At 36.0% G+C, this 23,454-nt stretch overlaps 1 protein-coding gene and 12 non-coding genes across 15 annotated transcripts; all 13 read left to right on the forward strand.

Annotated features, from left to right (window-relative positions):
• The first annotated feature begins 2,241 nt into the window (after positions 1–2,241).
• LOC109190986 (ultraviolet-B receptor UVR8) lies at positions 2,242–6,862 on the forward strand. Of its 3 annotated transcripts, none has more exons than XM_019341590.1 (6): positions 2,242–2,419; positions 2,520–2,678; positions 3,595–3,630; positions 3,750–3,865; positions 4,234–5,556; positions 6,799–6,862. In XM_019341590.1, exons 1-5 carry the CDS (start codon positions 2,314–2,316, stop codon positions 5,518–5,520), a joined length of 1,704 nt encoding a protein of 567 aa, XP_019197135.1. In that variant the 5' UTR covers positions 2,242–2,313; the 3' UTR covers positions 5,521–5,556; positions 6,799–6,862. The 3 variants fall into 3 exon arrangements, with proteins under 3 accessions (XP_019197135.1, XP_019197136.1, XP_019197134.1); XM_019341591.1 differs by lacking the exon at positions 6,799–6,862 and adding an exon at positions 6,624–6,773; XM_019341589.1 differs by lacking the exon at positions 6,799–6,862 and having other exon boundaries at positions 4,234–5,777.
• A 1,945-nt stretch (positions 6,863–8,807) lies between these two features.
• TRNAI-AAU lies at positions 8,808–8,881 on the forward strand. Its single transcript has one exon. It is a non-coding gene; the product is annotated as a tRNA-Ile (tRNA).
• A 1,522-nt stretch (positions 8,882–10,403) lies between these two features.
• Positions 10,404–10,477, forward strand: TRNAI-AAU. Its single transcript has one exon. It is a non-coding gene; the product is annotated as a tRNA-Ile (tRNA).
• A 927-nt stretch (positions 10,478–11,404) lies between these two features.
• Positions 11,405–11,478, forward strand: TRNAI-AAU. Its single transcript has one exon. It is a non-coding gene; the product is annotated as a tRNA-Ile (tRNA).
• An 844-nt stretch (positions 11,479–12,322) lies between these two features.
• TRNAI-AAU lies at positions 12,323–12,396 on the forward strand. The gene has a single exon. It is a non-coding gene; the product is annotated as a tRNA-Ile (tRNA).
• Positions 12,397–13,333: 937 nt separating this feature from the next.
• TRNAI-AAU lies at positions 13,334–13,407 on the forward strand. The gene has a single exon. It is a non-coding gene; the product is annotated as a tRNA-Ile (tRNA).
• An 832-nt stretch (positions 13,408–14,239) lies between these two features.
• TRNAI-AAU lies at positions 14,240–14,313 on the forward strand. The gene has a single exon. It is a non-coding gene; the product is annotated as a tRNA-Ile (tRNA).
• Positions 14,314–16,156: 1,843 nt separating this feature from the next.
• On the forward strand, positions 16,157–16,230 carry TRNAI-AAU. The gene has a single exon. It is a non-coding gene; the product is annotated as a tRNA-Ile (tRNA).
• A 928-nt stretch (positions 16,231–17,158) lies between these two features.
• TRNAI-AAU lies at positions 17,159–17,232 on the forward strand. The gene has a single exon. It is a non-coding gene; the product is annotated as a tRNA-Ile (tRNA).
• Positions 17,233–18,173: 941 nt separating this feature from the next.
• On the forward strand, positions 18,174–18,247 carry TRNAI-AAU. Its single transcript has one exon. It is a non-coding gene; the product is annotated as a tRNA-Ile (tRNA).
• A 2,707-nt stretch (positions 18,248–20,954) lies between these two features.
• Positions 20,955–21,026, forward strand: TRNAY-AUA. Its single transcript has one exon. It is a non-coding gene; the product is annotated as a tRNA-Tyr (tRNA).
• An 835-nt stretch (positions 21,027–21,861) lies between these two features.
• On the forward strand, positions 21,862–21,935 carry TRNAI-AAU. The gene has a single exon. It is a non-coding gene; the product is annotated as a tRNA-Ile (tRNA).
• A 754-nt stretch (positions 21,936–22,689) lies between these two features.
• On the forward strand, positions 22,690–22,763 carry TRNAI-AAU. Its single transcript has one exon. It is a non-coding gene; the product is annotated as a tRNA-Ile (tRNA).
• Positions 22,764–23,454: the final 691 nt, after the last annotated feature.

The following is a 23,454-nucleotide window of genomic DNA, read 5'->3' on the forward strand; positions in this document are numbered from 1 at the left end:
GGGATGATAACAATCAAGAGGAGTCTCAGGAAGAAGGAGGTGAAACTGATGTTTCAATATCACCGACAACTTTTTAGCAAAAAATGGGGAGAAAGACTTGATGGTGTTTCTTTTGATTTATGCAAATCAAAGAAGTTTTTTTTTTTTTTTTTTTTTTTTTTTTTTTTTTTTTTTTTGGCTTGGTCTTTTTGCTGTTAAGTGTTGACTGCAGTTACCTCTGTAGATTTCTTTTTGTCTGTTCTTATTTAAATCTACATGCTGAAAATCTGCATATTATTAGTCGTTTTCTTGTTTCTCATTGGGTAGCTGCATTCTGACCTTTATGTTAGTTATTCAAAAAAAAGGGGGGTAATAGCAAGACAAAGTCCTACAGAGTGTCGACAAAGGGGGAGCTGATAAGAAATCAAACAAGATAAGTGATCAAGGTTTTTGCAAAAATTTGACCAAGGGGGAGAATGTTGATTCAAAGATTAACTAGTCAAATTTGTATGCATAAAGGAGTACCAGATGATCAAGGATTGAAGGCATGAAATATCTCTAAACCTACTCAAACTAGGATTAAGCACTAAATACTACTCCTACGCGAATATGAAGAAATCTGGTTATATAAAGACTCCAGCATCTCTAATAAGGTTCACGTATTCGACATGCAATCTTGTGAGGTCTGAGAGAACTTTGAGAGTAGAATACTAAATTCTCCTAGAAAGTAGTACATGTGTTTAGGTTGCAATAGTGCGATAGGAAATATCATTCTATTGTGTAATTTTTGTTTCCAAACATTGTACTTTGAATACTAAGCTTTTAGTGAATTTAGGCACATTCTCAAGTTGAGAAGTGCCTCGCAAATTAGGGTTATTACCTGAACTGCGTCAAACTATCTGTGTTACAACTTCTGTACAAAAAATGATAGAGAAACATAGAGAAGCCTTAGCAAGAAAGGCTTTAAAATTAAACCAGAAAATGACATATAGACAATAATTTACTCCCTGATTAACGAAGATAGCAAAACAGCACCACTTTCCACCCTAAAGTTCTCATTGATCCAGCAACTCCGGCTGCAAAATCTCGAATCAATCCGGAGCCTAGACCCGACAACCCTTCTCCTAATCGATGAGGACGCCGACTTCACCTCCAACAACCTCGACTGCACGGGGTAAACAACTAAACAGAATTATCAATTTTAACTACCTATGGATTCCGTACGACACGGTGGTCACATTCCATCCCAGATCGTGGCAGCAAGCAACGACAATGGTACAAGGCCAACATCTGCTGGAAAGTGGAGAACGTGATAACTTAGGAAGGCGTCTAGAGAGTGGAGCGGTTGGAGCCCAAAATCCGTTCGCCGATGAAGACATTTTTCAAGTGAAGAACATGCTGGACGAGCACACCACCAGCTGGGGACTCAAGAGAGAAGACGAGGAAGTTGTGCTCACCTGGAAAGGCCTCGTGTTTGCCACTAAACTTGTAAAACAGTTCCATATAAGCATATTATTACCAGTAAGTTGTAGGAGACCTATGAAAAGTTCTAGATGGAAAAAAAATACTATGTAATTGGTAAGTGGATTGAAATGGATGTTATGAAAGATTAGGGTGCGGCATGAAGAATCCGTTATAATTCATGGTGCGGGATGATACTTTAGCCTTAATATTTCAATTAGGAATAAGGTTCAAATTGGCCATTGAACATAATCTGAAAATGCAATTAGGTCACTGAACACTCCAAAAACGTGCAATTAGACCACTGAACACTCCAAATGTATGCAATTTCACAATATAGCAGGTTATCATCAATTTTAGCAGGTTAACTGCTTACGTGGCAGCTGAGTTGACATTTTTAATAATTTTTAATAATAAATTTAAAAAATTGAAAAAATTAAATAAAAAATAAAAAATAAATAAAACGACGAGGTGGCCGCCGGCCACCCCCTTCCCCCCTCCTCCCTCCTTCATCTCCGCCGGAGACGAAGGACGATGGGGGAGGGGGTGGTCCGCGTAACCCGTTTTTTTTTTTATTATTAAAATTATTTAAAAATTATGAAAATTACCAACTCAGCTGCCACGTAAGTAAGTAATTTGCTAAAATTGATGGTAACCTACTATCAGGTGAAATTGCATACATTTGGAGTGTTTAATGACTTAATTGTACTTTTTTTTGTTTAGTTGTCTAATTATATTTTCAGGTTACGTTTGAAGATTTCAATTATAAGACTTCAGTTTAAGCAAGAATTATCCAGATTTCAATCATTTCCAAGATAAAGAGAAGCATCATTGAAAACACTGCTTCACTTATTGCCTGTCAGCCAGAGAAAAATGGAGAACTTCCCGCAATCGTCCGCGCCACCGCTAGATTACCGCAAATTGTCCCACAAAATCACCGAAATCGCCGCCGGCGAAGCTCACACTCTCGTTCTCACTGGTAACTGGTTTCAATCCTTGTGACTATCAACTCTGTTATATCTGTTCTACCTTAATCAGTATTGTTAGTGGATCAAGTTTTTCTTTTTGTTTCTTTGCAGCGGATGGGAGGGTTTATTCTTGGGGTAGAGGAATGTTTGGCCGGCTCGGCACCGGATCGGAGTTCGACCAGCTATTTCCGGTCAGAGTTGAATTTGGGTCTGCACCGGTTAAAATTGTGGCTATTGCCGCTGGGGCTTATCACAGTCTCGCGCTTGCAGGTTCACCATTATCTTTTTATACTGTTTATTCTCCTTATTTATAGACTATAATTAAATAACTAGTCCTTAGTAGCCGTGAACTCTCATCCTTAAGAGCGGTTTGGAGTTCAGAAAAATTAATATGACCAGCATTTTGTCTCTTAATTAGGCCGGCCTGGTGCGAACCGGGATTAGTCTGAGTATGATACGAGCTTTAAAGTTCATGACGTGGCAACCATTAATAAGTTATTTTCATTTGGTGAGTTGAAGGAAAATTTCTACATTAAAAGTTTAAGTAAGTGAATTGAAGTTGGAGTAGAATTAGGGAGTCCAAGTAGCATTTTCCCACTTTTCAGTCTCACTAAATTGATGAGTTCCAAATGGGAATTTAAAAGATATATGCCTTGTTAATCAGTTCATTAACTATTATTGTTTTCTACCATGTGAAATTATTGACTTATGTACAGGGAAGACTATTCTTTATCAATGACTTGTTGTATTTTGCTGTTATGTGAAATTTATGTTCTATCTAATGGCAATAATGGAGAAAAAACTGTGTTGTTTTTACCTTTTAACAGTGTAATGTACATCCAGTTAATGCATTAGCACTGTATTCTTTTGAAGTACATTAATAAACTTACCAAATTGTGAATTTTTTCTTTGCAGCTATATTCTTTGGATTGTCTTGTGCACACCCCCTTTCCCCTTTTTATATTCTGTCAGATTGATTGAAGTATGACTTTATGTTTATCATTTTTTTTTACACATATAAACTCGATGAGATATGAAAATGTTGAGTTCTTTATTTCCCAAGAGACAATCATGCTGTAAATAAATATGTAGCAAAATGTTTTCTCAAATTATGTGGGATTTAAATCAATAGACTAGCATTAATACTTTTAACTTCTGTATTCCCTTTTCATTTGTGTGATTGCAGATGATGGATCAGTTTGGGGCTGGGGTTACAATGTCTGTATCCTTTGAAGAAATCGTTTTACATTTTAAACATTTGTCCAATACCATCACCGGCATTTACTTCAAAAATTTGAATTTCCATTGTTTATTCATTTTTTATCCTTGACTGCAAAATGGATGGCCAACTTGGTGGAAATGGAGAAAATTATTTAGCTCCACATTTACTGGATGGATTCCTTGGGCTGGGTTCCCCTAATACAGCAAGAGAGGACTCAGAAAGGAAGACACTGATGGTAGGTTTTTCTCATGATTGACCCTAACAAGAACTAGGAGTAGATGAATAGTCAGTTTCTCTTTTTTTTTTACTTTATTGGTCCTTAATAAAAAGTTGACCCTAACTAGCTTGGTTAGCGTGAGTGACCATGCACTCTCACTCCTTAAGAGAGGTCGGGACTTCAAACCCCCTCTTGTATGGAAAAACCAATTTGGCCAATGGCCAGCACTTTGCCCCTTAACTGGGCCGGCCCAGCGTGAACGTGGATTAGTCTGAGTATGGTATGAGCTTAAAGGTGTCTCCTATAGTTAGGGCCTACTTAGGACACCTCGTGGTCTAAACTAAAAGAAAATAAAAAGTTGACCCTTATATTTATTTCCTGCTCAGATTTCCTCGGTCAAAGCTGGTGCAATGATGTCTGTGGCAATTGACAGTCTTGGGGGTCTATGGATTTGGGGCAATTGCCCTCAGCCACAACAAGATAAGTCTACCGAGGCTGAATTCTCTCTCACCTGCACTTTTAATCCAGTACCTGTCTGGAACTTTCATGGACACACTGTTGTTAAGGTGGCATGTGGAAATGAGCATGTAGTGGCATTAGTGACTATTGGAGAAACATATAAAGGGAATGATCTTGTCTGCTATTCTTGGGGTGGCAATAGCCATGGCCAGTTAGGTTTGGGAGATAGGGAGAGCAGGCTCTTTCCCGAAATCATCGAACCCTTTAATTCAGAATCTCCTTGGACTGTATATGAGGTAGCATGCGGGTCTTTCCACACAGCTTTAATAGCACAGAAAAGCCCGAGTGACATGTTAGAAAGTGTATGCTGGACATTTGGCCTCGGCGAGAATGGCCAATTAGGTCACGGCACTACCCAAAGTTATTTTTCCCCTGAACCCGTGAAAGAGTTGCCAAAAACTGCATTTCTCATTTCTGTTGACTGCGGCTTATTTCACACCAGCGTTGTCTCATCAGCTGGAGATGTATGGTCATGGGGAATGGAAAGAGGCCTGGGCCTGTGCCCTGATGCAAGGTTTATCGGAACTGAAACGGGTGATGCAATATTGCCCTTGTCGATTCCTTGTAATGGGCATTATGGGCCTAAATTTCCAGAGCCTGTTCAAGTTGTCTGTGGTGCAGCCCATACTGTTCTCCTTGCAGATTCGGGATACAAGCTTTGGTCTTGGGGCAGGGGACGCAGCGGGGTCCTTGGAACTGGGAAAATAACTGATTCTTTCGCTCCAACTGTTGCGATGTGGCCACCTATAGACGAGGATTCCAATGAGGAGGTTTTAGACAATAATGATAAAAACGAAAAAACTGAAGAAAAGAAACCTAAGGACATTGTTGAAATGGAGAAGAAGTTATTGGACGCGATGGGGGAGATAAATCAACTTCAATCCAAACTTTCTGTGATGGAAAGGTATGCCGGCATCCTCCACAGCTCTATCTTCGGGAGACCTTTTCAAGAGCAAGACATTCCCGCCTCATTGCAGAGCGGTGGCACATTTGACATCGCAAAGGAGTGGGAAAACATGTTGGAGTCATCAGATCGTGGCAAGCTCGTGAGGTTAGAGATGTTTTACCGCAACATGCTTGCTGGTGTCAAGGATAACGTTTTGAAGAAACGGATCAAGGAGATCGTTGTAGACTGCCTTGGCTCCTCTCGGTAAAGGAATGACGCAATATGTTTGGCTACAATCTTTAAGGTACACACCATCACCTTGTTATTTTCTTTGCTTACCTTTTTGATGATTGCATCCAAAGTCCCTCCATGCATGCATTTCTTCAGTTCTCCAAGCAATATTAGTTTTTGTATGTATACTCAAATATTGTTTGACCAATATAATCAAGCAGTAGTGAGTTATATTGCCTTGTAAATGCGGATCACTACATAATTATTGATGATTTAGTGTGGTGGTGAGATAAAGATGATGTTGAGTTGAGCTGTGTTGGGTGGAGGCCAATAAAAGGCCAAGTCCAGCAATTTTAGGATGTTTGGTTGGAACTTGGAAGAAGGGAATTAAGGGGGAAAGGAATTGTAGTTCCGTTGAAAAATGTGAGTTCAAATTAAATTGTTTGGTAGGTATGAATATAATGATGGTGAATTGAGAGAGAAGAAGTGAATAAAGACTAAAATGCCTTTGTATGATACTCCCCCCGTCCCATTTTATGTGTATGGTTCGGTTAATGAGGCTTGACTGAAGTATTTTTTAATTCAATTTTTCATAATATTAAGTTTAGTATTAGTATACAAAATTTATATATTTAGAAACTATACAAAAAGTACTATTAAACATTTAAAAAAAATGTAAAAATAAGTAAAAAAAATAATAAAGAAAATAAACAAAAAAAGAAAGAGTTAGTTTGACTAATGAATAGTAAGTAAGACAGATAAAATGGGACAGAGGGAGTAATAATAACAATGGCAAAATAGTAATTTATCTTGAAATTACAATTCTATGGTTAGAGGGAATTGCAATTCGGTGTAATTTCACGAAATTGCAATTTCCTCCAACCAAATCGGGGAATTGTAATTCAATGGAATTTGGTAGGAATGGAATTACAATTCTATCCTACCAAACACCCCCTTAGTGGCTAGGGTGATTGTTTGGCAGTGGTTGGTGAAGAGCTAAGTCCAGCACTCTGTCTCTTGAAAATGTGGTGGTATATAAGAAAATAAAGTTGCGACTTCACTGTGAGATATAATTTTTGGCGTTGTGGAACTTGTGGTAAGCGCATTGATGATGCTTTTATTATGTTTTTTTTTTATCAGACCACGAGGTGTCCTGAGCCGGCCCTAACTGTTCCCGTACCATACTTTTATGATGTTAATTGGTCATATAAATGTAATCAAGCTTTGGCTGCAACCAACTCTGTTATACTGATTTCATATAAAGAGAAGATACATCAAATTTAGATCAAATAATTCTCATCCCAACACAAATTAGATGATTGAATTGAAAGAAAGATGATAGTGATCTGATCGAGTGTCCAATATAATGTGACAATCAATGGTAACGCAAAAAACATATGTGATAGTGGCAAAAACTCAAAGGCAACCAACAATGGAGAAGGTGACATCTAATACCATGCAAGACAATAAAATGGGGTGAGTTTTACTACATGTACTCTCTAAATTTTACTTCCTGATGTGACGGACACTGATAAGTTTTTTTTTTTTTTTTTTTTAATTTTTATTTTTTAATTTTTAATGTGGGTCTCAATAAAAGTGTTTACGTTAAGATTTTGTGTATGTGAAAGTAAAAGTTGGGAATAGGAAATGATACATATTGTATTTTCCTAAAATGGCAGAGAAGCTCGTTGCATTGTTGTGCTATTCATATCACTGATATCAGAATGGAATAACAAATGAATAAAAATAACTTTTTGTTTAGTTTTTTTTTTTAATTAATTAAAGTATAACTATGCTTTTTGTCGAAAGAGTAGAATTTGAAAGTACATATCGTAGAACTCTTATATATATATATATATATATATATATATATATATATATAGAGAGAGAGAGAGAGAGAGAGGGATGCACTCAGGTGCGAATAAGTGCCCAGGAAGGAATATTCGAACAAATCAGCGTGCGATATGTGTCCAGATTTAATAGCTTAAAAAAATGCGGTGGCATTTTCGTAACTAATTGAACATCGAAGTGCAAGTAAAATCACTTACAAGTGCACCTACTTTCACCTACAAGTTCATGTAATTTTGCCTTGTTAGCATTCACTTCCCGCAAACATTCATGCACCTGAGTGTGTTTATAACTATAGGTGTAACTATTTATAACTATAGGTGCAACTACTTATAACTATAGGTGCACCTACTTTCACCTATAAGTGCATGTAATTTTGCCTTGTTAACATTCATTGATCTGAGTTTAGCGGGTAGTAATACCCCTGAAAACCACCTGTAAACATTCATGCACCTAAGTGCAACTATTTATAACTATCTGTGCAACTACTTAGAACTATCTGTGCAACTACTTATAACTATTGGTGCACTTAGTATTGATGCTCAGTGTAAATTTTTACTTGCACCTATAATACATTTTACTTGCACTTCAATATTAAATTATTTACGAAAATACCACCGCGCTTTTTTTAAAAACTCAGTGTTTCTTACCAATTAGATCTGGACACGTAGACGGACAGAATCTATTCTTATTTCACTCTTGGGCGAAGCATTCGCACCTGAGTGCGATTATATATATATATATATATATATATATATATATATATATATATATATAATGTGTATGATCCCGAAAGTACGTCCAGGTGCACAGTTGTTTACATAATTCAATACATTAGTAATCAACAGTGCAGCCCTACAGGTTCATTTTCAAATTCAATGGGCATAAAACATAAATATATAAACATTACAATATGTCTTCAATTGTGCAGTATCAATCCTCGTTCTTCTTGCTGCTTCTTCGCCTTTCTCAGCTGCCGTTTCCAAAAATTTGTTAATTCGATTCCTTAAGCTAAGGATGCTTCCTGCTATCAGCGGATAATCATATGTGAGATTGATTCTTAAACTGTAGTAGTTATCGAAAGTATCAAGGGTATTTTCTCCTTCGATTAACCCGCATCTCTACCATCTAATGCACTGAACGGTGGTCATCCCATCTGCAAGGGAGATTTCATTTTGTCTTTCGTAATATTGAATAATATGCCTTTACGCCTTTCGTCCGAGTCATTTCAGATACTCTTTCGGTAGGATTAAAATTGTTCACTTCGGTTTGTAACTCTTGTCTCTCATATAATTAATTGGTGATAAATTGATCATAATTAATAAATACAAAATACAGTGACACTGAATAGGTGTTAAGTCATTTAATTTTGTGTAGCATTTTACGTATGAACACTTTGCATTTCATAATCATTTTTATCAATTTTAGATGAAAAAGTGACTAAATACAGTAGTGTTCTGAAAATTAGAAATCAAAGGCCTATTAGCTCAGTTGGTTAGAGCATTGTGTTAATAATGTGAAGGTTACAGGTTCGAGACTTGTATAGGCCAAATTTTTCAGCCACCAACCCTTTGCATGTAATATCCGTTGAGTTTAATATGGTAACTTTGAGTTAAAGTGTTCCAACATTAGTTTGACAAATATTTTATTCTAAGGAATTTGAAGTACTAAAATAAACTAAACACAACGCAGCACCAACACTGAAAATTTTCATTACTAAACTCAAAAGAATTACAATTATATTACAATTCAATGGGCATAAAGCATAAATATATAAACATTTCAACATGTCTTCAATTGTGTAGCATCAATCCTCGTCTTCTTGCTGCTTCTTCGCCTTTCTCAGCTGCCGTGTCCAAAAATTTGTTAATTCGATTCCTTGAGCTAAGGATGCTTCCTGCTATCAGCGAATGATCATTTGTGAGATTGATTCTTAAACTGTGATAGTTATCGAAAGCGTCAAGGGTATTTTCTCCTTCGATTAACTCGCATCTCTACCATATAACGCACTGAGCGGTGGTCATCCCATTTGCAAGGGAGATTCCATTTTGTCCTTCGTAATATTGAATAATATGCCCTTAGAGCGTCATGCTAATAACGCGAAGGTCACAGGTTCAAGACCTGTATGGGCAAAAAATTTTTAGCCACCAACTCTTTGCATGTAATATCCATTTTTAAAATGCGCCACGTGAGCTGCTGACTTTAATATGGTAACATTGAGTTAAAGTGTTCCAACTTTAGTTTGACAAATAGTTTATTCTAAGGAATTTGAAGTACTAAAATAAACTAATATCCATTTTTAAAATGCACCACGTGAGCTGGTGACTTTAATATGGTAACTTGGAGTTAAAGTGTTCCAACTTTAGTTTGACAAATAGTTTATTCTAAGGAGTTTGAAGTACTAAAATAAACTAAACACAACGCAGCACCAACACTGAAAATTTTCATTAATAATCTCAAAAGACTTACAATTATATTACAATTAAATGAAATATATAAACATTACAACATGTCTTCAATTGTGCAGCATCAATCCTCGTTCTTCTTGCTGCTTTTTCGCCTTTCTCAGCTGCCGTGTCCAAAAATTTGTTAATTCGATTCCTTGAGCTAAGAATGCTTCCTGCTATCAGCGAATGATCATATGTGAGATTGATTCTTAAATTGTCGTATTTATCGAAAGCGTCAAGGGTATTTTCTCCTTCGATTAACTCGCATCTCTACCATCTAAGGCACTGAGCGGTGGTCATCCCATCTGCAAGGGAGATTCCATTTTGTCTTTCGTAATATTGAATAATATGCCCTTACGTCTTTCGTTCGAGTCTTTCAAGATACTCTTTCGGTGGGATTAAAATTTTTCTCTTCGGTTTGTAACCCTTGTCTCTCATATAACTAATTGGTGATAAATTGATCATAATTAATAAATACAAAATACAGTGACACTGAATATGTGTTAAGTCATTTAATTTTGTGTAGCATTTTACGTATGGACACTTGGCATTTCATAGCCATTTTTACCAATTTTAGACGAAAAAGTGACTAAATATAGTAGTGTTCTGAAAAATGGAAATCAAAGGCCTATTAGCTTAGTTGGTTAGGGTGTCGTGCTAATAACGCGAAGGTCACAGGTTCGAGACCTGTATAGGCTAAAATTTTTAGCCACCAACTAATATCCATTTTTAAAATGCACCACGTGAGCTGGTGACTTTAATATGGTAACTTTGAGTTAAATTGTTCCAACTTTAGTTTGACAAATAGTTTATTCTAAGGAATTTGAAGTACTAAAATAAACTTATATCCATTTTTAAAATGCACCACGTGTGCTGGTGACTTTAATATGGTAACTTTGAGTTAAAGTGTTCCAACTTTAGTTTGACAAATAGTTTATTCTAATGAATTTAAAGTACTAAAATAAACTGAACACAACGTACCACCAACACTGAAAATTTTCATTAATAATCTCAAAAGAATTACAATTATATTACATTTAAATGAAATATATAAACATTACAACATGTCTTCAATTGTGCAGCATCAATCCTCGTTCTTCTTGCTGCTTCTTCGCCTTTCTCAGCTGCCGTGTCCAAAAATTTGTTAATTCAATTCCTTGAGCTAAGGATGCTTCCTGCTATCAGCGAATGATCATATGTGAGATTGATTCTTAAACTGTGGTAGTTATCGAAAGCGTCAAGGGTATTTTCTCCTTCGATTAACTCGCATCTCTACCATCTAAGGCACTGGGCGGTGGTCATCCATCTGCAAGGGAGATTCCATTTTGTCTTTTGTAATATTGAATAATATGCCCTTACGTCTTTTGTCCGAGTCATTCCAGATACTCTTTCGGAAGGATTAAAATTGTTCACTTCGGTTTGTAACTCGTGTCTCTAATATAATTAATTGGTGATAAATTGATCATAATTAATAAATACAAAATACAGTGACACTGAATATGTGTTAAGTCATTTAATTTTGTGTAGCATTTTACGTATGAACACTTTGCATTTCATAATCATTTTTATCAATTTTAGATGAAACAGTGACTAAATATAGAAGTGTTCTGAAAATTAGAAATCAAAGGCTTATTAGCTCAGTTGGTTAGAGCGTCGTGCTAATAACGCGAAAGTCATAGGTTTGAGACCTGTATGGGCCAAATTTTTCAGCCACCAACCCTTTGCCCATTCTAAGGAATTTGAAATACTAAAATAAACTTATATCTAATTTTAAAATGCACCACGTGAGCTGGTGACTTTAATATGGTAACTTTGAGCTAAAGTGTTCCAACTTTAGTTTGACAAATAGTTTATTCTAATGAATTTAAAGTACTAAAATAAATTAAACACAACGCACCACCAACACTGAAAATTTTCATTAAAATTTTCATTAATAATCTCAAAAGAATTACAATTAAATGAAATATATAAACATTACAACATGTCTTCAATTGTGCAGCATCAATCCTCGTTCTTCTTGCTGCTTCTTCGCCTTTCTCAGCTGCCGTGTCCAAAAATTTGTTAATTCGATTCCTTGAGCTAAGGATGCTTCCTGCTATCAGCGAATGCTCATATGTGAGATTGATTCTTAAATTGTCATAGTTATCGAAAGCGTCAAGGGTATTTTCTCCTTCGATTAACTCGCATCTCTACCATCTAAGGCACTGAGCGGTGGTCATCCCATCTGCAAGGGAGATTCCATTTTGTCTTTCGTAATATTGAATAATATGCCCTTACGTCTTTCATCCGAGTCTTTCAAGATACTCTTTCGGTGGGATTAAAATTTTTCTCTTCGGTTTGTAACCCTTGTCTCTCTTATAACTAATTGGTGATAAATTGATCATAATTAATAAATACAAAATACAGTGACACTGAATATGTGTTAAGTCATTTAATTTTGTGTAGCATTTTACGTATGGACACTTGGCATTTCATAGCCATTTTTACCAATTTTAGATGAAAAAGTGACTAAATATAGTAGTGTTCTGAAAAATGGAAATCAAAGGCCTATTAGCTCAGTTGGTTAGAGCGTCGTGCTAATAACGCGAAGGTCACAGGTTCGAGACCTGTATGGGCCAAAATTTTTAGCCACCAACCCTTTGCATGTAATATCCATTTTTAAAATGCACCACGTGAGCTGGTGACTTTAATATGGTAAGTTTAAGTTAAATTGTTCCAACTTTAGTTTGACAAATAGTTTATTCTAAGGAATTTGAAGTACTAAAATAAACTTATATCCATTTTTTAAATGCACCACGTGAGCTGGTGACTTTAATATGGTAACTTTGAGTTAAAGTGTTCCAACTTTAGTTTGACAAATAGTTTATTCTAATGAATTTAAAGTACTAAAATAAACTAAACACAACGTACCACCAACACTGAAAATTTTCATTAATAATCTCAAAAGAATTACAATTATATTACATTTAAATGAAATATATAAACATTACAACATGTCTTCAATTGTGCAGCATCAATCCTCGTTCTTCTTGCTGCTTCTTCGCCTTTCTCAGTTGCCGTGTCCAAAAATTTGTTAATTCAATTCCTTGAGCTAAGGATGCTTCCTGCTATCAGCGAATGATCATATGTGAGATTGATTCTTAAACTGTGGTAGTTATCGAAAGCGTCAAGGGTATTTTCTCCTTCGATTAACTCGCATCTCTACCATCTAAGGCACTGGGCGGTGGTCATCCATCTGCAAGGGAGATTCCATTTTGTCTTTTGTAATATTGAATAATATGCCCTTACGTCTTTTGTCCGAGTCATTCCAGATACTCTTTCGGAAGGATTAAAATTGTTCACTTCGGTTTGTAACTCGTGTCTCTAATATAATTAATTGGTGATAAATTGATCATAATTAATAAATACAAAATACAGTGACACTGAATATGTGTTAAGTCATTTAATTTTGTGTAGCATTTTACGTATGAACACTTTGCATTTCATAATCATTTTTATCAATTTTAGATGAAACAGTGACTAAATATAGAAGTGTTCTGAAAATTAGAAATCAAAGGCTTATTAGCTCAGTTGGTTAGAGCGTCGTGCTAATAACGCGAAAGTCATAGGTTTGAGACCCGTATGGGCCAAATTTTTCAGCCACCAACCCTTTGCCCATTCTAAGGAATTTGAAGTACTAAAATAAACTTATATCTAATTTTAAAATGCACCACGTGAGCTGGTGACTTTAATATGGTAACTTTGAGCTAAAGTGTTCCAACTTTAGTTTGACAAATAGTTTATTCTAATGAATTTAAAGTACTAAAATAAATTAAACACAACGCACCACCAACACTGAAAATTTTCATTAATAATCTCAAAAGAATTACAATTAAATGAAATATATAAACATTACAACATGTCTTCAATTGTGCAGCATCAATCCTCGTTCTTCTTGCTGCTTCTTCGCCTTTCTCAGCTGCCGTGTCCAAAAATTTGTTAATTCGATTCCTTGAGCTAAGGATGCTTCCTGCTATCAGCGAATGCTCATATGTGAGATTGATTCTTAAATTGTCGTAGTTATCGAAAGCGTCAAGGGTATTTTCTCCTTCGATTAACTCGCATCTCTACCATCTAAGGCACTGAGCGGTGGTCATCCCATCTGCAAGGGAGATTCCATTTTGTCTTTCGTAATATTGAATAATATGCCCTTACGTCTTTCATCCGAGTCTTTCAAGATACTCTTTCGGTGGGATTAAAATTTTTCTCTTCGGTTTGTAACCCTTGTCTCTCTTATAACTAATTGGTGATAAATTGATCATAATTAATAAATACAAAATACAGTGACACTGAATATGTGTTAAGTCATTTAATTTTGTGTAGCATTTTACGTATGGACACTTGGCATTTCATAGCCATTTTTACCAATTTTAGATGAAAAAGTGACTAAATATAGTAGTGTTCTGAAAAATGGAAATCAAAGGCCTATTAGCTCAGTTGGTTAGAGCGTCGTGCTAATAACGCGAAGGTCACAGGTTCGAGACCTGTATGGGCCAAAATTTTTAGCCACCAACCCTTTGCATGTAATATCCATTTTTAAAATGCACCACGTGAGCTGGTGACTTTAATATGGTAAGTTTAAGTTAAATTGTTCCAACTTTAGTTTGACAAATAGTTTATTCTAAGGAATTTGAAGTACTAAAATAAACTTATATCCATTTTTTAAATGCACCACGTGAGCTGGTGACTTTAATATGGTAACTTTGAGTTAAAGTGTTCCAACTTTAGTTTGACAAATAGTTTATTCTAATGAATTTAAAGTACTAAAATAAACTAAACACAACGTACCACCAACACTGAAAATTTTCATTAATAATCTCAAAAGAATTACAATTATATTACATTTAAATGAAATATATAAACATTACAACATGTCTTCAATTGTGCAGCATCAATCCTCGTTCTTCTTGCTGCTTCTTCGCCTTTCTCAGCTGCCGTGTCCAAAAATTTGTTAATTCGATTCCTTGAGCTAAGGATGCTTCCTGCTATCAGCGAATGATCATATGTGAGATTGATTCTTAAACTGTGGTAGTTATCGAAAGCGTCAAGGGTATTTTCTCCTTCGATTAACTCGCATCTCTACCATCTAAGGCACTGGGCGGTGGTCATCCATCTGCAAGGGAGATTCCATTTTGTCTTTTGTAATATTGAATAATATGCCCTTACGTCTTTTGTCCGAGTCATTCCAGATACTCTTTCGGTAGGATTAAAATTGTTCACTTCGGTTTGTAACTCGTGTCTCTAATATAATTAATTGGTGATAAATTGATCATAATTAATAAATACAAAATACAGTGACACTGAATATGTGTTAAGTCATTTAATTTTGTGTAGCATTTTACGTATGAACACTTTGCATTTCATAATCATTTTTATCAATTTTAGATGAAACAGTGACTAAATATAGAAGTGTTCTGAAAATTAGAAATCAAAGGCTTATTAGCTCAGTTGGTTAGAACGTCGTACTAATAACGTGAAAGTCACAGGTTTGAGACCTGTATGGGCCAAATTTTTCAGCCACCAACCCTTTGCCCATTCTAAGGAATTTGAAGTACTAAAATAAACTTATATCTATTTTTAAAATGCACCACGTGAACTGGTGAGTTTAATATGGTAACTTTGAGCTAAAGTGTTCCAACTTTAGTTTGACAAATAGTTTATTCTAATGAATTTAAAGTACTAAAATAAATTAAACACAACGCACCACCAACACTGAAAATTTTCATTAATAATCTCAAAAGAATTACAATTAAATGAAATATATAAACATTACAACATGTCTTCAATTGTGCAGCATCAATCCTCGTTCTTCTTGCTGCTTCTTCGCCTTTCTCAGCTGCCGTGTCCAAAAATTTGTTAATTCGATTCCTTGAGCTAAGGATGCTTCCTGCTATCAGCGAATGCTCATATGTGAGATTGATTCTTAAATTGTCGTAGTTATCGAAAGCGTCAAGGGTATTTTCTCCTTCGATTAACTCGCATCTCTACCATCTAAGGCACTGAGCGGTGGTCATCCCATCTGCAAGGGAGATTCCATTTTGTCTTTCGTAATATTGAATAATATGCCCTTACGTCTTTCATCCGAGTCTTTCAAGATACTCTTTCGGTGGGATTAAAATTTTTCTCTTCGGTTTGTAACCCTTGTCTCTCTTATAACTAATTGGTGATAAATTGATCATAATTAATAAATACAAAATACAGTGACACTGAATATGTGTTAAGTCATTTAATTTTGTGTAGCATTTTACGTATGGACACTTGGCATTTCATAGCCATTTTTACCAATTTTAGATGAAAAAGTGACTAAATATAGTAGTGTTCTGAAAAATGGAAATTAAAGGCCTATTAGCTCAGTTGGTTAGAGCGTCGTGCTAATAACGTGAAGGTCACAGGTTCAAGACCTGTATGGGCCAAAATTTTTAGCCACCAACTAATATCCATTTTTAAAATGCACCACGTGAGCTGGTGACTTTAATATGGTAACTTTGAGTTAAATTGTTCCAACTTTAGTTTGACAAATAGTTTATTCTAAGGAATTTGAAGTACTAAAATAAACATATATCCATTTTTAAAATGCACCACGTGAGCTGGTGACTTTAATATGGTAACTTTGAGTTAAAGTGTTCCAACTTTAGTTTGACAAATAGTTTATTCTAATGAATTTAAAGTACTAAAATAAACTAAACACAACGTACCACCAACACTGAAAATTTTCATTAATAATCTCAAAAGAATTACAATTATATTACATTTAAATGAAATATATAAACATTACAACATGTCTTCAATTGTGCAGCATCAATCCTCGTTCTTCTTGCTGCTTCTTCGCCTTTCTCAGTTGCCGTGTCCAAAAATTTGTTAATTCGATTCCTTGAACTAAGGATGCTTCCTGCTATCAGCGAATGATCATACGTGAGATTGATTCTTAAACTGTGGTAGTTATCGAAAGCGTCAAGGGTATTTTCTCCTTCGATTAACTCGCATCTCTACCATCTAAGGCACTGAGCGGTGGTCATCCCATCTGCAAGGGAGACTCCATTTTGTCTTTAGTAATATTGAATAATATGCCCTTACGTCTTTCGTCCGAGTCTTTCAAGATACTCTTTCGGTGGGATTAAAATTGTTCTCTTCGGTTTGTAACCCTTGTCTCTCATATAACTAATTGGTGATAAATTGATCATTATTAATAAATACAAAATACAGTGACACTGAATATGTGTTAAGTCATTTAATTTTGTGTAGCATTTTACGTATGGACACTTGGCATTTCATAGCCATTTTTACCAATTTTAGATGAAAAAGTGACAAAATATAGTAGTGTTCTGAAAGTGGGAAATCAAAGGCCTATTAGCTCAGTTGGTTAGAGCGTCGTGCTAATAACGCGAAGGTCACAGGCTCGAGACCTGTATGGGCCAAAATTTTTAGCCACCAACCCTTTGCATGTAATATCGATTTTTAAATTGCACCACGTGAGCTGATGACTTTAATATGGTAACATTGAGTTAAAGTGTTCCAACTTTAGTTTGACAAATAGTTTATTCTAAGGAATTTGAAGTACTAAAATAAACTAATATCCATTTTTAAAATGCACCACGTGAGCTGGTGACTTTAATATGGTAACTTGGAGTTAAAGTGTTCCAACTTAAGTTTGACAAATAGTTTATTCTAAGGAGTTTGAAGTACTAAAATAAATTAAACACAACGCAGCACCAACACTGAAAATTTTCATTAATAATCTCAAAAGAATTACAATTATATTACAATTAAATGAAATATATAAACATTACAACATGTCTTCAATTGTGCAGCATCAATCCTCGTTCTTCTTGCTGCTTCTTCGCCTTTCTCAGCTGTCGTGTCCAAAAATTTGTTAATTCGATTCCTTGAGCTAAGGATGCTTCCTGCTATCAGCGGTATGATCATATGTGAGATTGATTCTTAAACTGTGGTAGTTATCGAAAGCGTCAAGGGTATTTTCTCCTTCGATTAACTCACATCTCTACCGTCTAACACACTGAGCGGTGGTCATCCCATCTGCAAGGGAGATTCCATTTTGTCTTTCATAATATTGAATGATATGCCCTTACGTCTTTCGTCTGAGTCATTCCAGATACTCTTTCGGTAGGACTAAAATTGTTCACTTCGGTTTGTAACCCTTGTCTCTCATATAATTAATTGGTGATAAATTGATCATAATTAATAAATACAAAATACAGTGACACTAAATATGTGTTAAGTCATTTAATTTTGTGTAGCATTTTACGTATGAACACTTGGCATTTCATAGCCATTTTTACCAATTTTAGATAAAAAAAAAGTGACTAAATATAGTAGTGTTCTGAAAGTTGGAAATCAAGGCCTATTAGCTCAGTTGGTTAGAGCGTCGTGCTAATAACGCGAAGGTCACAAGTTTGAGACCTGTATGGGCCAAAATTTTCAGCCACCAACCCTTTGCATGTAATATACATTTTTAAAATGCACCACGTGAGTGGGTGACTTTAATATGGTAACTTTGAGTTAAAGTGTTCCAACTTTAGTTTGACAAATAGTTTATTCTAAGGAATTTGAAGTATTAAAATAAACTAAACACAACGCAGCACCAACACTGAAAATTTTCATTAATAATCTCAAAAGAATTACAATTATATTACAATTAAATGAAATATGCAAACATTACAACATGTCTTCAATTGTGCAGCATCAATCCTCGTTCTTCTTGCTGCTTCTTCGCCTTTCTCAGCTGCCGTGTCCAAAAATTTGTTAATTCGATTCCTTGAGCTAAGGATGCTTCCTGCTATCAGCGAATGATCATATGTGAGATTGATTCTTAAACTGTGGTAGTTATCGAAAGCGTCAAGGGTATTTTCTCCTTCGATTAACTCGCATCTCTACCATCTAACACACTGAGCGGTGGTCATCCCATCTACAAGGGAGATTCCATTTTGTCTTTCGTAATATTGAATAATATGCCTTTACGTCTTTCGTCCGAGTCATTCCAGATACTCTTTCGGTAGGATTAAAATTGTTCTCTTCGGTTTGTAACCCATGTCTCTCATATAATTAATTGATGATAAATTGATCATAATTAATGGTCCCTCGACTATTGCTCATTCTCAATTTTGCATTCCGACTTTCAATTGCACCCAATGTGATCCCTTGACTTTTAAAAACTACCCCAAATTGGTCCTCCGTTACCTTTTCCATCAACTAGGCTTTAAGTTTGGGGGTATTTTGGTCATTTCGTTGTGTTTTGTGGTTTTTGTTCCCGCTTCAGCTTAAATGTCGATTCTCCTTAGCTTTTCCGTTAACGACAAAATAGTCCGGCGACCAGTTTGTTCTTTGGCTGTTGTTGTTCGAAGCGGTGACTCCGGCGACCTGCGTGTTCTCTGTTGCTCGTTTTTCCGGCGTCCATAAATCTTCACCATCCCGGTCCACTGATGGCGACTATCATTCCAGTTGTGGTCTAGTATTGCTGGCCACTTCACGAAGGTTTTCTCCGGCGACTTCCACTAAGTCTTCTCTCTATTTCCCGTCTGTTTTTCTGTTGGGTTTCATAGACGAAAAAGGGAAATCGACTGCTCCTGATCAGTCGGTTGAGACTTCTATCTCCCGTTCTCTGGGTTCAAAAGATACCCTTTCTGTCGCCGGCCCTGGAGTTGATGTTGTTAACGTGAGAAACAGAGCACCCAAGCCTGCGTCCATCCCCGTTGGTCCCTTTCATAATTCCAGAAAGCTTGAAGGTGATGAATGCCTTCTCGAGGAGTTCAACACCAATGGCGTGGCTCGGTGGCTGACATTGGTCATTTCGTTGTGTTTTGTGGTTTCTGTTCACTCCGCGTCTACTATACCAATCCCCATCGCAACTCCGCCCGCCAGGGAGTCAAAGGTCTCGAGGAGATTTTTCCGTGACCTCCGATCAACAGTCTCAACCATGGGCAATGATCCCGAACCCTTGACCATTTTGTTCATCAACCTTATGAATCATGGAGCTTTGATTTTCAAGAATGAGGCAGTCACGGCCAAGGATCCCCGAATCTCCGGCGCGCTCGACATGTGTAAGGCGGTGTTACGCCACTCCATTGATGATCTCACGAGGATGTACAGTCGATTGTATATTTCAGCCCGTCTCAAGGCCCATCATTCCAGAAAGTTTTGAAGAGCATGTCAGATGATGCTAGTCATGGTTGTCTCACTTGCAGACTAACAAGCAAGAAAAGAGTTAAACTTTATTTATAACGGTTTTGAAGTTGGATTTGCATGCAGAAATTGCTTTTCTACAACTTGTATGCTGCTAGCTAGGCTATAGGCCTACAGTAATATCTTTTTTCACTCTACAGTGTGGATAAGAGTGTGATATGCTGCTTAGCATATACTTAGTGTTAGGGCCAAGAACTTGGTGTTCTCCGTCTTTAGTCTGTCTCTTTGTTTGTCCTTTCTTGGTGTTGTGTGTTTTCATGCTTTGATATATAGTTTCGTAGCTTTGTGTTTGGCATTAGCTACTGCAGTTTAGAATTTACTTTACGTATCTTGGTCCCACGCATTCCCTCCTAAACGAAGAAGGTGTCGACCTGCCAATATGGGTTCAGTCGGTGGTTCACGAGGAGTGGACTTCTGAAGTCTTTGATCTTGAACTCCTCCATCACCAGAATGCCGAGGAAGAAATAGTGGAACTCTTGCAACTCGCCATTGATTGTGCAGCTCAATACCCTGACAACCGACCCTCAAGATTGCGTCGTTCAAGCTTACGAAACCAGCAACCCTCTGAACTGGAAGGATTACAAGAAGAACAAAAATGGTAAAATTGGGTGGAATAGACCAAAATACCCCCAACTTAACCGCTATTTGACGCAAAATCTAACGGAGGACCAATTTGGGATAGTTTTTAAAAGTCAAGGGACCACATTGGGTGCAATTGAAAGTTGAAATGCAAAATTGAGAATGAGTGATAGTCGAGGGACCATTTTGGGTAATAACTCTAATTAATAAATACAAAATACAGTGACACTGAATATGTGTTAAGTCATTTAATTTTGTGTAGCATTATACGTATGAACACTTGGCATTTCATAGCCATTTTTACCAATTTTAGATGAAAAAGTGACTAAATATAGTAGTGTTCTGAAAGTTAGAAATCAAAGGCCTATTAGCTCAGTTGGTTAGAGCGTCGTGCATAACGTGAAGGTCACAGGTTCGAGACTTGTATGGGCCAAATTTTTCAGCCTGCATGTAATATCCATTTTTAAAATGCACCATGTGAGCTGGTGACTTTAATATGGTAACTTTGAGTTAAAGTGGGTAACTTTGAGTTAAAGTGTTCCAACTTTAGTTTGACAAATAATTTATTCTAAGGAATTTGAAGTACTAAAATAAACTAAACACAACGCAGTACCAACACTGAAAATTTTTATTAATAATCTCAAAAGATTTACAATTATATTACAATTAAATGGGCATAAAGCATAAATATATAAATATTACAACATGTCTTCAAATGTGCAGCATCAATCCTCGTTCTACTTGCTTCTTTTTCGCCTTTCTCAGCTGCTGTGTCCAAAAATTTGTTAATTCGATTCCTTGACCTAAGGATGCTTCCTGCTATCAGCGAATGATCGTATGTGAGATTGATTCTCAAACTGTGGTAGTTATCGAAAGCGTCAAGGATATTTTCTCCTTCGATTAACTCGCATCTCTACCATCTAACGCACTGAGTGGTGGTCATCCCATCTGTAAGGGAGATTCCATTTTGTCTTTCGTAATATTGAATAATATGCCCTTACGTCTTTCGTCCAAGTCATTCCAGATACTCTTTCGGTAGGATTAAAATTGTTCACTTCGGTTTGTAACCCTTGTCTCTCATATAATTAATTGGTGATAAATTGATCATAATTAATAAATACAAAATACAGTGACACTGAATATGTGTTAAGTCATTTAATTTTGTGTAGCATTTTACGTATGAACACTAGGCATTTCATAGCCATTTTTACCAATTTTAGATGAAAAATTGACTAAATATAGTAGTGTTTTGAAAGTTAGAAATCAAAGGTCTATTAGCTCAGTTGGTTAGAGCGTTGTGCTAATAATGCGAAGGTTACAGGTTCGAGACCTGTATGGGTTAAATTTTTCAGCCACCAACCCTTTGCATGTAATATCCATTTTTAAAACGCGCCACGTGAGCTGGTGACTTTAATATGGTAACTTTGAGTTAAAGTGTTCCAACTACGCAGCATCAACACTGAAAATTTTCATTAATAATCTCAAAAGAATTTCAATTATATTACAATTAATTGAAATATATAAACATTACAACATGTCTTCAATTGTGCAGCATCAATCCTCGTTTTCTTGCTGCTTCTTCGCCTTTCTCAGCTGCCGTGTCCAAAAATTTGTTAATACGATTCCTTGAGCTAAGGATGCTTCCTGCTATAAGCGAATGATCATATGTTAGATTGATTTTTAAACTGTGGTAGTTATCGAAAGCGTCAAGTGTATTTTCTCCTTCGATTAACTCGCATCTCTACCATCTAACGCACTGAGCTGTGGTCATCCCATCTGCAAGGGAGATTCCATTTTGTCTTTCGTATTATTGAATAATATGCCCTTACGTCTTTCGTTCGAGTCATTCCAGATACTCTTTCGGTAGGATTAAAATTGTTCTCTTCGGTTTGTAAACCTTGTCTCTCATATAACTAATTGGTGATAAATTGATCATTATTAATAAATACAAAATACAGTGACACTGAATATGTGTTAAGTCATTTAATTTTGTGTAGCATTTTACGTATGGACACTTGGCATTTCATAGCCATTTTTACCAATTTTAGATGAAAAAGAGACTAAATATAGTAGTGTTCTGAAAGTTTAAAATCAAAGGCCTATTAGCTTAGTTGGTTAAAGCGTCGTGTTAATAACGCGAAGGTCACAGGTTTGAGACCTGTATGGGCCAAATTTTTTAGCTACCAACCCTTTGCATGTAATATCCATTTTTAATATGTACCACATGAGCTGGTGACTTTAATATGGTAACTTTGAGTTAAAGTGTTCCAACTTTAGTTTGACAAATAGTTTATTCTAAGGAATTTGAAGTAATAAAATAAACTAAACACAACGCAGCACCAACAATGAAAATTTTCATTAATAATCTCAAAAGAATTACAATTATAATACAATTAAATGAAATATATAAACATTACAACATGTCTTCAATTTTGCAGTATCAATCCTCGTTCTTCTTGCTGCTTCTTCGCCTTTCTCAGCTGTCATGTCCAAAAATTTGTTAATTCGATTCCTTGAGCTAAGGATGCTTCCTGCTATCAGCGGTATGATCATATTCTAGATTGATTCTTAAACTGTGGTAGTTATCAAAAGCGTCAAGGGTATTTTCTCCTTCGATTAACTCGCATCTCTACCATCTAACGCACTGAGCGGTGGTCATCCCATCTGTAAGGGAGATTCCGTTTTGTCTTTCGTAATACTGAATAATATGCCCTTACGTCTTTCATCCGAGTCATTCCAGATACTCTTTCGGTAGGATTAAAACTGTTCACTTCGGTTTGTAACCCTTGTCTCTCATATAATTAATTGGTGATAAATTGATCATAATTAATAAATACAAAATACAGTGACACTGAATATGT

The sequence above is a fragment of the Ipomoea nil genome, unplaced genomic scaffold, assembly GCF_001879475.1.
Source record: "Ipomoea nil cultivar Tokyo-kokei standard unplaced genomic scaffold, Asagao_1.1 scaffold1596, whole genome shotgun sequence".
Classification (NCBI taxonomy): Eukaryota; Viridiplantae; Streptophyta; class Magnoliopsida; order Solanales; family Convolvulaceae; genus Ipomoea; species Ipomoea nil.